This window comes from Exophiala oligosperma (assembly GCF_000835515.1).
Source record: "Exophiala oligosperma strain CBS 72588 unplaced genomic scaffold supercont1.5, whole genome shotgun sequence".
Lineage (NCBI taxonomy): Eukaryota > Fungi > Ascomycota > Eurotiomycetes > Chaetothyriales > Herpotrichiellaceae > Exophiala > Exophiala oligosperma.
This window is the reverse complement of record NW_015622822.1, coordinates 3,144,864-3,159,503: the sequence shown is the minus strand read 5'-3', so window position 1 is coordinate 3,159,503 and position 14,640 is coordinate 3,144,864. Positions and strand designations below refer to the sequence as shown.

Below are 14,640 nucleotides of genomic sequence, written 5' to 3'. Positions count from 1 at the left end.
AAAATGACTCAAATAATGGAACGCCCAGTCACTTCATCAAGGAAACGCGTGACGTGAGACTTCTGAACAGGATTTTTGAGTTGATTGTACTCGTACCAATCCATCTGATGGAAGGGTTGTTGAGACTTTGGAATCTAGACTTGAACCTCTGAAGAAAACATGAGGTCATTGTCTTCATATCGTCAATATTGTGCTTGAGCGTAGAATTGAGCCGTATCGAAAGAGTTGGCAGTGTTGGTGGTGGAAGGAGCGGCCAATAGTTCAAGTGAGACTTCACTAGTGTCTCTAACCCGGAGTTGCCTTAGCTAAGCAGGTCCAGTCTCCGCCAAGCCTAGGTACGCTGCGCATTTTGGGACTATGACTTGCGCAGCCTCCCTATCTCAGACTCACTCAATCACCACCAATTCGCCTTCGCGTTTGCTTTCTTCTTCCTAGTCCGGAGAGCACGCTCATCCTTGACGCCCTCTACTCCTTTTCTCCCGAAGCGATTGCGATCCTTCGGCGCCCCTGTGCGTCATCCGACCCTCCGACTCCAGGCCGGCAATCGTGGCACACTCCAGTCTTTAACAGTAAACTTACCCTGTGGGCTGTTACTGCCTGTCCTCTTGTCCAGAGTCTGACATCTACCGCATAGTTCCAAGGAGGTTATGGCACAGCAGAGTGCACAAGATGTGGTAAACCAATCTCAGTCGGCGGGCGACAACGTTTCGTCCTCCGACGCACCTGCGACCACATCCACACCTGATATCAAAGTTTCTGGGGACGAAATTGGTGTTGGGGAGGTTGCGCCGAAAGAGAATGGAACACACACCCTTGCGAATCTCAAGATGGACGACTTGGAAGATGCGTCAGGACGCTCTGATACCGACACCAGCCGAGCCGATGGCAGTGTAGCCGGAGACAAATCTGCGGAGCTGAAAACACTCAAGAAATTCACTGCTAAACCTGTGAGCTTCGCAAAGTACTCAGTACCCAAAGTTGTTGCCGCGAATGCTGCTGCCAAAGGCACGGAGAAAGGTATACATTCACCTTTACCTCGCGTGACCAGGCTAACGTCGTATTCTTAGTTGCTACTCCCACGTCGTCCGCTTCATCACTCACTGCCTCTGGCCGACCACGTTTGGTCGCAAAAACCACCAGTGCTCTGCAAACACAGGGCAAGCCATACAAGACTGCTACACCGGACCCTATGCAAGTGTGGAACAAAAATAGAGGTCTGTCGTTCCACCGACATTTTGACTCGTTTACTAACAACCACGCAGTCACGCCCCAACCTTCAACGAAACATCTCACAGATGAAGAGCTTAAGCAGCAGTATGGCATCCATTTGACCTCGCGGATTCAGGCAGATGGTGAGGGGAAGGAGGCAAAATGGGCAGATATTGATGACGATGAGGATGACTGGGCACCGGAAACGATCGAATGGAATGACGGCACAAAGAGCACATTGACACCCATCGAAGTCGTTCCGCAGGCGAAGCAGAAGTCCGCACCCACTTCAGACGCTGACGAGAAGCCCAAGCAGGTTGCGCCTTCCAAGCCCCCAGCACCGCACTTCATAAGCTCTGTCGGCCCCAATGCTACAGTACTAAAACTTGGTGCCAACGCCGAAAGACAGCATTCCCAGAAGGTCGCCAGTCTACAAACAAGGGCTCAGGCAGAGAAAGGCTCGATGGGTTCTTCGAAGTCGACTCCTGCTGTAGCACCAGCCAAATCACCATGGGCAACCTTGCCTCCCGTTGACAAGGTATCTCCCATTGCGATCAATCCGCAACCTGTATTACCACCCCAAGGCCGTTTCTCTTCCAACACCTACGTACAACCACCGACAGGCCTCTCAGCACCATCTCCTGCCACGGAAATCTCGGCCGATGACTTTAATCGTGCTTGGCGGGACGCAGCTCCTGGTCCACCACGCGAGTTGTTTGTACCGACCTCGGGACGATACGAGGCCGTTCCAGAGGGTCGCAGACGAATGTCCAGGAATGACCAAGGCTTCCGAGCTCCTGCTGTACTTCAAAGGCCCAGTCAGGGAGATCCACATGCTCCTGCCGAGCCTTCCGCGGCGTTCCAGACACATCGCACAAGCGCAGATCAAGCACGACGAAGAGCATCTTCTACCGTTTCTGGTGGCAGTGGCTCGTTTGGGCGGCGAATGTCCTTCAAATCTGGCGAAACACCAACTTCAGTCTTTGGACCGTCCAAGAGTGATATTGAGTCCCTCGTTCGACCCAGCTCTAAGGATGGTCCCTCATCACAGATGCAGTTTCCGACTTACCAGTCGCGTGGCGTAACGGAACAGATGCCTGCAGGCCCTGTTCCAGCAAGTGATGCCGATCTCGAGGCGCAACGCGTCCAGCAGAGAGCTTTGATGAAGGAGAATATCGAGCGCGCGAGACGACGCAAGATTGAAGAAGAGCAACGACTGGAAGCTGAGAAACAGGAACGCATCAAGCTGAAATTGGCCACTCTTGGTCCCGACCCCAAGTTGACGAAGAAACATGCAGAAGAAGATGTGGCTGCAGGAAAGGAATCCAAGAAAACTACTGAAGAGACGACAGCGTCTACGGGGCAAGCTAACACTCATTCACCTCCAAAACCTCCGCAACCTCTAGCCTCTGGCGAGCCCCAGCAATACGGTATGATGAAGGTCCATCCTCTGGACTCGGTCAAGAAGCTTGGAGGTTCATTATCTCGGCAGCAGGATTCCCAGAAAACGACTACTCGAGCCAAGCTGGATCCTGCTGGTTTGGAGGACTCTACACATGAAATCTTACATATGCCTTCTCCCGTGGCAAATGGCGTTCGATCTGTTCCAGAGTTGCGAAGGTCGAGTGGCCAAGAGCCGGTCGCGCCTTCGGAGCCGAGTCCGAAATTACCCAAGCCCAGCTCCTCAGGGAATGATGCAAGAAGTGGATGGGGAGATTTGCGCCCTGACCACCGTTCGCCACAGGGAGCTAACCTATGGGGTATTCCCAGTAAGTCAGCCCTTGGAAACGGCACTTTCGACCAAGGACTGGCGGGCTATGCTCCACAAGATCTGTCCAGAACATCTTCTTCGGCACAAGGCTGGATAAATGGGAGGACACCGCATGCTGGTCGATCACCACAGACCCAGTACGTGAATCACACAGTACCTGAAAGTCGATCGTTCTCTTATCAGCCTATTGCCTCACCTGATCAAGGCCCATTGGCCGCTGACAGCGAGGCTGACTCACTCTTCCCGACTACCAAGCCTGCCCCTATCGCCCCTCCTCATTCTCAACAAGCCCACGCTCCTGGATCTGCCTACGGCTTCCACAATGGTCCTAAGGCTCATGGTGTTGACGCGTGGGCGAATTTCCATCATGTTGCGGGACAACAAGAGCGCGCCGAGAATGAGAGACTGCAACGTGAATTGGTGTCTCGGCGAGAAGAAGAGCTGCGCACTGGAGTCCGACAAGGCCCTCAGTACACCTTCAACGAGACTTGGAAGCAAGTACATGTCGGTGAACAGGCTGGACAGCGGCATGTCGCCAATATTGCAGAGTCAGCCGTGCCTGCGTCCAACCTGTTCGGTGCAGTAGGCAGCATGTCAGGCACAGAGATGGGATCACGAATGATGAGTGGGCCTGGAGGACGAGGGTCTCGCTTCTTTCCACAACCAATTGGGGTTTCGCCACACGACCGACGAGCGTTTACTTACAGCCATCCCGAGCCACCGCGATCACCATCACCACCCCCAGCGGAAGAATACTCAAGTTTCCATCCTGCTTTTGATGGAGACTCACGAAGCCCCAAGGTGCACTTCCCGCCAGCAAAGGCGGTAGTCAGACTCCCCCCAGCCCTGCCGCCTACACCCCCAAGTCCGACCCCAGTCCAGCCAGCTGATGCGTCATACACACCGCTGACTTGGGCCGCGAGGGTGTCTCTACCGGTCTCGGCCCCACCGCAATCGTTCAGATCTGCGTCCACTCCGATAGTACAGAACCCATCTTGGCAAGAGAGGTTCAATGGACTGCTGGGCAAGAAGTCTTCTCCGGTCCCAGAAACTGCTCATCCTGCTGGAGCGGTTCTAGCGATTGCCCCTTCTTCCAGAGAGCCACTCGATGTGCAACATGTGCTCGTACCTGCGGCGTCGGTGTCCATGCCGGTCAGTGTCGATGCTGGTGTTCTCGTGACAGAAACGTCAATAGCGACGAAGGATGTAGAAAGCGAGGATGACCTCTTTGAGGATCGAGAACCAGGGTCTCTGCCAATCATTGAATTGCCCACCGGAACACCTCCATTGCAGTGGGCACCGTCATTTGCCTCGAGAATTGCTCCGGCGCCCGTCGATCCGGTCTCCAGACACGCCTTCATGGTGAACAATCTGCGGGAATGGCACGGCCCATCGAAACAACAGTACGCCTTGATTCGCCTCCCAGGGCAAACGAAACCCACCAGAAAAGATATTCCAGTGAAGAGCGCACCAACAAATAGTGGCAGCAGATCCCAACACCGAACTGGTGGAAATTCCAACACGACTTCACACCCTGGAAAGCGCGGTAGAAATCGAGATGGACCCCGGACTCGACAAGCATCCAAAGCACACTGAAATGTACTCCAAGAGTACCTTTGGAGAAAAGAAGTGGGAGTTTCAAGGTGAGACTACGGGCCATTGCAATTGTTACAACAATATTTTGTGGAATGGGGACTTGATGATATATTATCACACGCCCATTCGGCAGAAGCAGACGCCTCATCGTCCATGTTTCGTGTATTCCATGCTTCATGTTCATATTTCAGACATTGAACAAACCAAACAATGCCGCGCGAGCCCTGTTTTTCCTTCCAACACAGCACACTTGGGCTTCTAGTATGGGTTTCGTCCTCTAATTTTTTATTTCCGACCTTGTCACAACATGGAACGGTTCGGAAGATGGCCGGCGGTGGGATAGTAAACATGGGTTATTTGTGGGGAGTCTGTCATTTTTTTTTCTTGTCGATTCCGGTCAAATCGTTCATCAGAGGACTGGAATGGACGGGCTCTGAAAAGTCAAACCAAAGCAAAGCCAGGGCCTGGTCCATTTGTATCATCTAAGCATTAGTGAAAGGAATGGTCGGGTTCGATGCTGTCGTTTTCGTGTGTCTGAGTAAGCCCCCGATTAATGGCGGGTTCCTCGTTCACTGTCTACCTACCTAGGTAACCCCCTACCTGACCTACGGATGCTCGAGCAAACAAATGAAAAAGACAAGGGACTTGACCCTTTGAAATGTTATCCTTACTACCGCAGTCTATCGTGTCACGTTCACTTTGCGCTTTTCTTTCTCTTCTTCTCGGGGGTGGGGGGGGGTTTGGGTCTTTTTTTCCTCGTTTTCACCATTATTGTATTTCCAAAGCTATCCAGACTACTCTATCCCAGGTAGGCAGGTATGTTGAACAGGCAAGTGGACAGATGGACATGGAAAAATTTGTGTGTCCCTTTTGGATTCAATTCGAGGATGTACCAAACCGGAATCCTTCCTCCGTCAAGATTGGTCCTGAAAAAGGAAAAAAGGTTTCAAGAAAGCATTTTTGATTGACCTGCGCGGGGAAAGTGATTGGGGGGGGGGTGTTTTTTGTTCCTTGACGTGTGAATTGGTTTTATAAATGTGATGCTCAATTGTGTATTCTCCGTATGGAAGCGTCGTGTGACAAAGACGAACAAGATTTGGGTATAAGAAACAAAAAGGGAGCTGTGGTACCCGTAGAGGGGAGGATCGTGTGCTGAAGATGTCCCGTCCGTCATCCCCGTACGAGTGAGTATCTCCCGGGGACGGACCGTGCTGGGCTCGTCGTACCGGGCCAATCGATCGATCCGGGATTGAATATGGACCAAAAAGTGTATGGTGGGAAAGGTTTTCTTTTTTTCAAGGCTTCGGAGAAAGGAGTTGGACAAACTCTTCGTCTGGACGAGACCGAGAAACAAGAAACATGTCAGTATCAGGATCCATGACAGCAGGGCAGGAGAAAAAGAAACGGATGCCGCCGCGACGGTGGATCAAAGGACGTCCAGGACACGATGGTCGGGGCGAGTGGACCAGATCAGGAGAAAGGGAAGGAACGCACAATCTATCGAGCCATTGTGATCCTTGTCGGCCTCGCGGATCATCTCGTCGATTTCGGCGTCGGTGAGGTTTTCACCAATCGATTTCATGACTTGGCGCAACTCGTCGGCCGAGATGGTGCCGCTGCCGTCCTTGTCGAACACGTTGAAGGCGGCGCGGGTCTCGTCGGCGAAATGATGGGCTTTGACGGTGGTCGACATCATTTTGATGAATTCTGCAATGACCAACAAGACGTATGGTCAGTATGGATCAGAGGAGGAAACCCCCCCCCGGGGGGCAGGATCTGGACATGAAAGGAAGGGTCATTGACGCACCGTCAAAATCTATGGCGCCTGAATTGTCAATGTCGACTTCGTTGATCTAGATAGAGGTTCGAGCCGTCAGTAACTTATCGTTCAGGCTGTATGAATTTCTCTTGGGAAGAAAACAGTTTCCACTTACCATGTCTTGCAATTCAGAGTCTGATGGGTTCTGGCCTAGAGATCGCATGATTTCGCCCAGTTCCGAGGCGGTGATGGTTCCTAAATCGCACCTCGCGTGTGAGTAAAAACGTTGTACATGACAACAAATTGACGGACATATAAGAAGGTAAATAGTAAAGAGGTGTTGACCGAGAGGCGACGGATCGCAATCAAGGGAAAGCCAGTCCACATATAATCGACCACTTACCACTGTTATCCTTGTCCTATGGCGGATCGTGAGCCCATGATACGAAATTTGACAAAGATGAGACCACATGCTCGTGATCCTGATCAACTTACAAACAATGCAAAGACATCCTTGAAAGCCTTGATTTCATCCTCGGCCAGCGGTTGAGCAGAAGTTGGGGTCTAGAATAAGACAGACAATCGCCCCGTAAGGCGCGCTGGCGGTTAGCCCGATGCCGTCATTGAGACATTGGGGAGGAACAATGGCGGGGAACAGGTGAAGAAATAAATTGGGTCATCATGCAGGGCGTGTGAAGAAGTGACATACCATGGTGGTTCGAGGCTTGGGTGCACTGGAGGAAGTCTTGGTATCGATCTGAGGAACTGTGGGAGGCATGGCGAAAAGGAAAGCGGGGGGAAAAGAAACAAAAACCAGGTTATTGTAGGCCGAAAGATATATATCACACGCGCTGCTGCTGCGATAAGTGTACCCCAGTCAAGGTCAGGGGCCCGGTGAGGCTGAAGGGCTAGTGCACACGAGTTCGTTTTGTGTGAGACGTGGACTGGTGCCTGGAAGGGGGGGGGATGTTCTGGAGTCGGGTGGCTTTCTCTCTCGCGCACGCGCTCGTCTTTGGCTGGTTAGAGGCTTGTTGGGTTCCTGCAGGGTGTGATGTGTAGGTATGTGTGTGTGTTTGGGTGTCTTGGTTTTGGTGTGCTGGCGGTTTGAGATTCGCCAAGACGTCGCGTGCTGTGTTACGTATGCGGTGACGCCGAAAGGAATCTGGGAGGGTCGAGGGCTGTACGGAGTAGTCTGTAAGATGATCAAAGGTACTTGGATACCTTGACAGAGTACAGATTATTTTCTTCTGTGATTTAAGTGGGCTGCAAACTCTGGGGGGTTGAACTGATGGAACGAAATGGAGATGAGGATTGGAATTGATTGAAGAAAGGTAAGGCGGGGGGGGAGCGCTGAGGACCGAAAGAACTGGTTGGTCTCTATGGAGTTCTGGTAGGGTAATTCGTTACTTGTATCCGTAGTGACGATCCCGTATTCGTGGATTTGGGTCGAGATAGGTTGGGATTCCGTAAAGTAACGAGTTATCTTTACCGTAAGTTCTCCGTACAGAGCATGAGGAAATTCCAAGTCCTGAGGTTCACGCCCCAGATACCAAAGTGTCCTGAAAAGAGGGGCTCAATGCGAGGGAACTTTGGTACGGAGTATGACAGCAAAGACAAGACGAGCTGCTGGCTTCAGGCCAAGTCACGTGCTCTGGCGGATCGCATCATCAACCCATCCCCGATAAGGAAATACGAGGGCGAATACGGGGGACACGTGATATCAACCACTCGTTTTCAAATGACGCCATCTCCCTTGTCAACAAGGGAGTCATTACTCATTACTTGCCAACTCACTGCCGGGGGATCCATCTAGAGATCAACAAGTATCATGAGATGAGCCAGCAAAGACTTTGGGTGGGCAGAGAAGGGAAAAAACACAACAAAGTAACCACTGATTCAACAACACGACATTGTGTTTTAGATCCTCGCATGAACAATTCCTGTTCTTCTCCCAAATAATTCACTCATTCAGAAATAATCACCACACCCTTGTCAAAAATATATTTGATCTCATAAGAGACGACCTTGAGACTTCTCGATCAGAACGAATATTTTTTGAGAAGATATACATGTCAAGGACAGCACCTTTGACAATTTCCCGATCCATCCGTTTACATTCCTCTCCTCGATATACAGCTCCCAAGTCGAGAACAACCATCCAGACGAGTACAGGTACAAGGACCGCCACAATGTTACACCAAGCCAGGTCGACCAAATCAGGTCCAGAGTCGTCTCAACCCCAGAAGAATCACAACAAGTTGATATGTAAGTTGTTTTTTTTCTCTTTTGGATGACGCCAATAATGTCCTCCCTCTTTTGAGCACGACACTTTTGTTTTTCTCGGTGAAGTACAGTCTACTGACAATTCCCCCCCCCAAAAAAGTCGCCCCGGGTGAAGCACCACCCGACTCTGGGGCACCTACGAACTCGTCCTCGTCGACCACGACCGGCCCGTCACAAGCAGCCCAGTTCAAGCTCTCCCGGCTTCACCGGTCGGATTTGTCCCCCGACCCTTTTGTCCAATTCCACTCCTGGTTCACGCACCCTCGACTCCTCGGGACCGTGCCCGAAACCGTGACCCTGTCCACGGCCTCTTTACCTTCCGGTCGAGTGAGTTCCCGAATCGTCTACCTGAAGGAACTCGACGGTCGAGGGTTCGTCGTGTATTCCAACTTTGGGACGAGTCGAAAGGCGGCCGACGTCGCCACCAACCCCCACGCCAGCCTGTGTTTCTGGTGGAAACCGTTGGAACGGCAGGTCCGAGTCGAGGGCGTCTGTGAACGTCTCGCCCGCGAGGAGAGCCAGGTTTATTTCGACACGAGGGCGAGGGGGAGCAGGATAGGAGCTTGGGCCAGTCGACAGACCAGCGTACTCCATCCGCAGCAAATGCAAGATCGAACCAAAACACAACCCCAAAACGACGGCGACGACGACGACGACGACGACGACGGTAGGCTCGAATTGGAAAATCAAGTCGAAGAAATGGCACGCAAATTCGAGGGTCAAGAACAAATCCCAGTCCCACCTTTCTGGGGTGGTTTGAGAATCATTCCAGACAAGATCGAATTTTGGCAAGGGAGGGAGAGTAGGTTGCATGATAGATTTGTCTACACGAGACAAGACGACGGCGGCGAGTGGAAGATTGAAAGGTTGAGTCCGTGAAACCTTCAATCATACTGTAGACAACAATACCAATACACGAAGACCGACGGCTCCAGCTGGCATTGCATTGTTGTTGCATTCTTGCAGATACGTATGGCGGGCAGATACGTCTATCAAGTCACTTCATAAGACGACATCACATAGAACCACAAAAAAGGAACACAGCCTAGGTTGGTGTTTTCAACATATAGAAGTTGAATTTTCTTCTTCATCAGTCCTTGCCCCCTTTGCTCGTCTGATGCGGCTGCTCAGCTCTTGCTGGCAAGCTTGTCTGTAATGTCCGCCATTTCGAGGACCCTTTCCCATCGGATCCAGACGTCATCCCTAACCTAGATCCCTTCTAATTAGATTGAGTGGAGAGTTTATCTTCTGTTGGTACATGGCAAAATCCCAATTCCCGCCTGTTTTTCCAAAGCTCCGTCGAAAACAAATGGCTCAATTGCTGCCTCCATTCAGCGCCTCCGCCAGTGAAGTAGCCGAACCATTTTCGATCCTGAAAAACGCCAATGCCATGCCCATCTCGTATGTACACACGCTGTTACAAATGACCGCTGAACCGAACCAGAAACGCCAAGGCCGTAGAACCACAATTGTTCATGCCTTTTGTGTTCTGGGTATCGTTGACACATAACAAAGGAGAAAATAGACAGAGGCAAGCGAAGATACATCGCCACACTCGGTGATATAAATTTTTCTTTTTTTGGGAAATCAAATCAAGCAACAACACCGCCCATCAATGCCATGACTTTCTCGGTGACCGCCGCAGGATATCCTTTGCGGAGCATTTCTTCCACAACCGCATTTGCACTAGCACGATCCTCGGCAGCAAGATAGGCCCGAGTCATGGCTTCATAAGTGCTTGGTTCACGCTTGTCGTTGCCAAGCTCATTGTAGATGGATTTAGCCTTGACAATGTCACCTTCACTGGCCCAACCATGTATGAGAGTATTGGCAATGTAAGGAGTCATCATGACACCCCGGCGAGACATATCAGCAAGCACCTCTGGAGTATTGGCGACCTCATGATTGGCAACCATTGCTTCCAACAAATTCTGATACAGAGTATCAGTGGGTCGAATATTGCGTTCTTTCAAGACAGTGTCAAAGGTAGCTCGGGCACCAGACATGTCATGCATGACACAACCTTTGGCATGAATCAGAGCACCGTAGTGAACCGCTTCAGGCTGGACACCAAATTGCTTCATCTCGGCAAGAATGGCTTCGGCTGCTGGGAGGTTGACAGGTTCAAGGGACGCGTGAGCCTCAATCAACAGTTTGTACGTGTGCGAAGTAGGCTTGATGTTCTTGGACTTCATGCGTTCGTAGTATTGAAGGACTTTGCTTCGATCGCGTTTGGTGTTGAGGAAGTATTGGATGATAGAATTGTAAGGGGCAGGACGAGGTCGATAATTGGGTGCTGCCTCCATCTCATCAAACATGTCAACTGCAAAACGTTCTTCGCTAGTTCTGCACAGAGCATTGACCAATGTGCCATAAGTTACTGAAGATGGTCGGATACCTCGGCCTTCCATGTCGCCAAAATAGCGGAGGCAATCGTCGATGCGGCGAGCTTTTCCAAGTTTGCCGATCACCGCATTGTACAGGAATACACTGGGAGCGACGCCCTCAGACAAGGCACGTTGAAAGATTTTGACAGCTTCGGTGGCTTCATCAAACGTCCCTTCAAGTGTAGTGATGTAGATGCCGAAGGTGTTGGCTGATGGAGCAGCACCCATGTCGAGAAGTTCCTGGTGGATTTTAGCTGCCTGTTGTCGGTCACCAAGCGTCAAGGAGGCTGCGATCATGGAGTCCAGAATTGAAACCCAGCCCGCTCGGACAGAGGGGATCTGCAACGACATCGGGACATCAGAATGAGCCATGCTCAAAACCTCGTTCATCAAGTTCGCTTGCTTTGCCTTTCCAGCCGCAGTGATAAGCTTGGCGTAAGCGGAATAGTGAAGGTTTCGACCAGCACGACGGATATTTCTGAGGCGAGACATAGCATCACTCAGATGATTCTCAATACGTCCGGTGGTGCTCTCGACCAACTCCGAGATTGCCTTGGAGGCACGGTAGTCGGTAGTATGTGCATAAGGATCGTAGGAATCCGCCTCGGAGACATGGCCGGAGAAAGGTACGTGAGGAGAGGCTGGAGAAGCTTGCAGTGAGACGGGAGTCGGAGGGGCAGGTTGGAGTAGTTCTTGCCACCGTTGCAGAAGGTCGGGACGAGCAGTAGCAATTTTGGGGAGACTCTCGCTGACAACGTGCACAGTGGATGGGTCCATGAGGATACCACGGTTGAGGACCGTCTCGAACAGGTGCGAGAATCTGGCCTGATGGGCGATGTCAAGAGTGCTCTCCGTAAGAAGCATCTGTGCCTGGACGTGCAAGGCGAGAGCAATGTCTTGTGCATCAAGCTGATGAACGCAGTCCGGTCCCAAGCTTGCAATGGCATGTTGGGCAACAGGTGAGACGAGACCGCCATTCTCAATCATCGCTCGGAGCATGAGGATGCTTGTCTGGGAAGAGATGGGTGTCTGGGCAGTTCCAAGAGCATCGCCCAAAAGCAGAATTGCTTCATCGATTTCTGCGATTGCAAGTTGGCGGCTAGCCTCCGATGTCGCGGAGTTGCGGATACGATAGAACATTGATCGAGCCTCGGCTACAGCTGCTTCGATAGAACCATCCTTGATCATAGCTAGTGCGTACATGGTAGCAAAGTCGGTGCTTGGAGTGAGTGCTAGAGCATTGGCCTTGGTCCAGGTTGCCTTGGCCTTGGCCATGTCACCATCTCTGATATGCATAGCCGTGACCGCCATTACGGGCTCGGCGGTCAAGTTGGCGACCGAGATGGCGTCGAGGGCGGCAATGGCTTCGTATGTGTTTCCAGCATCAGCCGCAGCAGTGCCGATTTTGGAGAGTGCTTGATCGCGGATAGCTGGCTGCAGCGTGAACGCGTTGATCTCTGAAAGTGCAACGGAAAAGGCATTGTTGTCGATGTGATACTGAACCAGGGCTTTGAGAACGAAAGCAGCTGTCAAATCATCGGAGAGCGGCTGTTGGCTCGCAGAGTCCTTGAATGATTGTAGAATCCTTTCGTAAAATCGAAGGCCAGTCTCCGCCAGTCCAGCAGCATAGTATGCCTTGATCAAAGAAGCATACACATGCATGTCGAGTGGGTCGTTGACAGCTCTGCTGATAGCAATGTCGCGATATTGTTCGTATACTTCATGCGCCGAGTGAACGTCTTGTGCCGAGGCGTGTGCATCGATAACGAGGGTATACAAGCGGGAGTCAAGACGAAGATTCTCAGCCCTCATGTCAGTCAAAAGGACTTGCATCGGCTCGACCATTCCGGCCTGAGCACAAGCCTCGACCAAGGCGTTGTATAGTGGTGCAGAGAGATGGAAGCCGGGGAGGGTTGCGCGTGCGATATTGTACAGCTTGGTGGCGAACATGAGCGAAGTATCGGCAGCATAAGCTTCCAGTTGTCGAGTAGCGGACGGGAAGACCAGAGCGCCTTCGCTGCCATATCGAACAGCTCTTTCACCGAGATGTTTCTGGACTTGGTAGGCCTCGAGACTTCGAGATGCGAGAAAGTTGAGGAGGATGGTGTAAGAAGTAGCATCGAGTTGGACAGAGCGCTTGGTCATGTCTCCATAGACCTCTAGTGCTCTTGGCCACGGTTGATATCCATTGCTCAGATTGATGGCGGACAACAAAATATGATTGTAGGCTTCAACCGTAGGGACTTGGCCATCCTTGATGATCGCTTCAAACAGGGCGGGAATCTCGGCATACCGCTGTTGCTGTCCAAGGCGAACGATCTGGTCAGATAGAACAGACTCCTCAGAAGCAAGCGAAGTGACGTCGGTGGACAAGGTGTGCTCAAAAGAGGTGGAGGTAGAGTCCACGTCGGTCGCAGTAGGTTCGAGATTGACAGGGGAAACTGCTCGCGTGCTCACAACCGGGCTGCCGACGTCCTCCTCCGGAGCAGGAGCGGCTTCGAGCTGTTGTGTAGCTTTGACATCTTGAATCTCCTTCGCGATGGCTTCATCCACCTGGGCCAATGCTTCGACTTCCGCAAAGACCTCATCCGCCTCTGTAGTCTGCTGGGCGGTACGGTCGCTGGTGGTACGAGTCACGTTCAATCGCACAGATGGACGGAGGACGTCGACGGCACGGGATGAATCGAGCCGTTGGTATTTTGTAGGCCCGGTCTTCTCTTGCTCTTTCCATCCGATCCGTCTGGCAAACTGATGTTGCTTCCATTCGGAGTCATCACCCGTCTGTTGCGCATGCTGCCAGGCTGCGTAATACTGGGCTAACCCAGCATCACCGCCGGACGACTGAGAATTGTAGCCAGCCTTTGCACCGGCACCCGATCCTGATGGACTCGAGAAGGCATTTTGTAGTTGGGCAGTCTTTGAGAATTTCGCGACGGGGTAGTTCTGAAAGTTTCCTATCGACTGACCAGCAGCAACGACGGAAGGAGCATAAGTATGGGCGATTCCCTTTGCAAAGCTGACTCTTGCAAGATGTGCGAAGGGCTTGAAAGGCATTTAGGAAGATACGAATAGAGGCCTCTTCAAGAGGAAGAGGGTAAGTTGTGAAGAGAGGAACGAAGGTGACTTAAGGCAGGTTCATTTGACGGACTCGAGGGCCGCCAAACGAACGCGCGGGCCTAGGAGGCAATGATGAATGGTGAAGGGAAATGATGGTGTTTGTAGACACTCGGAGTGGAGTGTCTTTTGTCGTTCACTTCGAATGATGTGCTGATAGGAGAAGAAAGAACGATTCAATGAAGGTGTTGAGAGAGGCGTGTAGGTGAAATATCTGTTATTCGGTGTTCTCGTTCGTACTCGTAAAAAGATCGTGCCTAGTGCCTGGCGGAGTAAATTGGAAGCGTGTTCCGGTGGTGACGATGGAGGATGCCTGGAATGTCAGGTGGACGACAGACCCCTACGGTAGGTGGTAGAAAGAGCAAAAGGAAGAGTTAGGAAGCCATCGTAGCCATTCACATGGTAGAATTACAGCCTCCAGACCCGTAGAAGGAGATGGTGCATCGGGAAGATGAGGGATTTCCACCATACGATTTCCGAGGACAAGCTGTATAATTGGCGCAGCGATCATTCGGGCTCGT

General features: G+C 51.7%; 4 protein-coding genes across 6 annotated transcripts; 2 read left to right on the top strand and 2 right to left on the bottom strand.

Moving 5' to 3' along the window:
• Positions 1 to 308: 308 nt before the first annotated feature.
• On the top strand, positions 309 to 5,581 carry PV06_06431. 3 transcript variants are annotated; one of them, XM_016407547.1, is made up of 4 exons: positions 309 to 569; positions 635 to 1,017; positions 1,068 to 1,214; positions 1,263 to 5,581. In XM_016407547.1, exons 2-4 carry the CDS (start codon positions 648 to 650, stop codon positions 4,574 to 4,576), a joined length of 3,831 nt encoding a protein of 1,276 aa, XP_016263151.1. In that variant the 5' UTR covers positions 309 to 569; positions 635 to 647; the 3' UTR covers positions 4,577 to 5,581. The 3 variants fall into 3 exon arrangements, with proteins under 3 accessions (XP_016263151.1, XP_016263150.1, XP_016263149.1); XM_016407546.1 differs by having other exon boundaries at positions 309 to 582; XM_016407545.1 differs by having other exon boundaries at positions 309 to 1,017.
• On the bottom strand, positions 5,187 to 8,046 carry PV06_06430 (uncharacterized protein). The gene is made up of 7 exons (XM_016407544.1): positions 7,045 to 8,046; positions 6,831 to 6,899; positions 6,739 to 6,754; positions 6,511 to 6,590; positions 6,384 to 6,429; positions 6,071 to 6,283; positions 5,187 to 5,909 (listed from the first exon to the last, which is right to left on the bottom strand). Exons 1-7 carry the CDS (start codon positions 7,111 to 7,113, stop codon positions 5,872 to 5,874), a joined length of 531 nt encoding a protein of 176 aa, XP_016263148.1. The 5' UTR covers positions 7,114 to 8,046; the 3' UTR covers positions 5,187 to 5,871.
• On the bottom strand, positions 8,028 to 14,464 carry PV06_06428 (uncharacterized protein). The gene has a single exon (XM_016407542.1). It carries the CDS (start codon positions 14,057 to 14,059, stop codon positions 10,211 to 10,213), a length of 3,849 nt encoding a protein of 1,282 aa, XP_016263146.1. The 5' UTR covers positions 14,060 to 14,464; the 3' UTR covers positions 8,028 to 10,210.
• On the top strand, positions 8,143 to 9,690 carry PV06_06429 (pyridoxamine 5'-phosphate oxidase). Its single transcript, XM_016407543.1, has 2 exons — positions 8,143 to 8,600; positions 8,719 to 9,690. The coding sequence occupies exons 1-2, from the start codon at positions 8,405 to 8,407 to the stop codon at positions 9,495 to 9,497; spliced, it is 975 nt and encodes a 324-aa protein (XP_016263147.1). The 5' UTR covers positions 8,143 to 8,404; the 3' UTR covers positions 9,498 to 9,690.
• Positions 14,465 to 14,640: the final 176 nt, after the last annotated feature.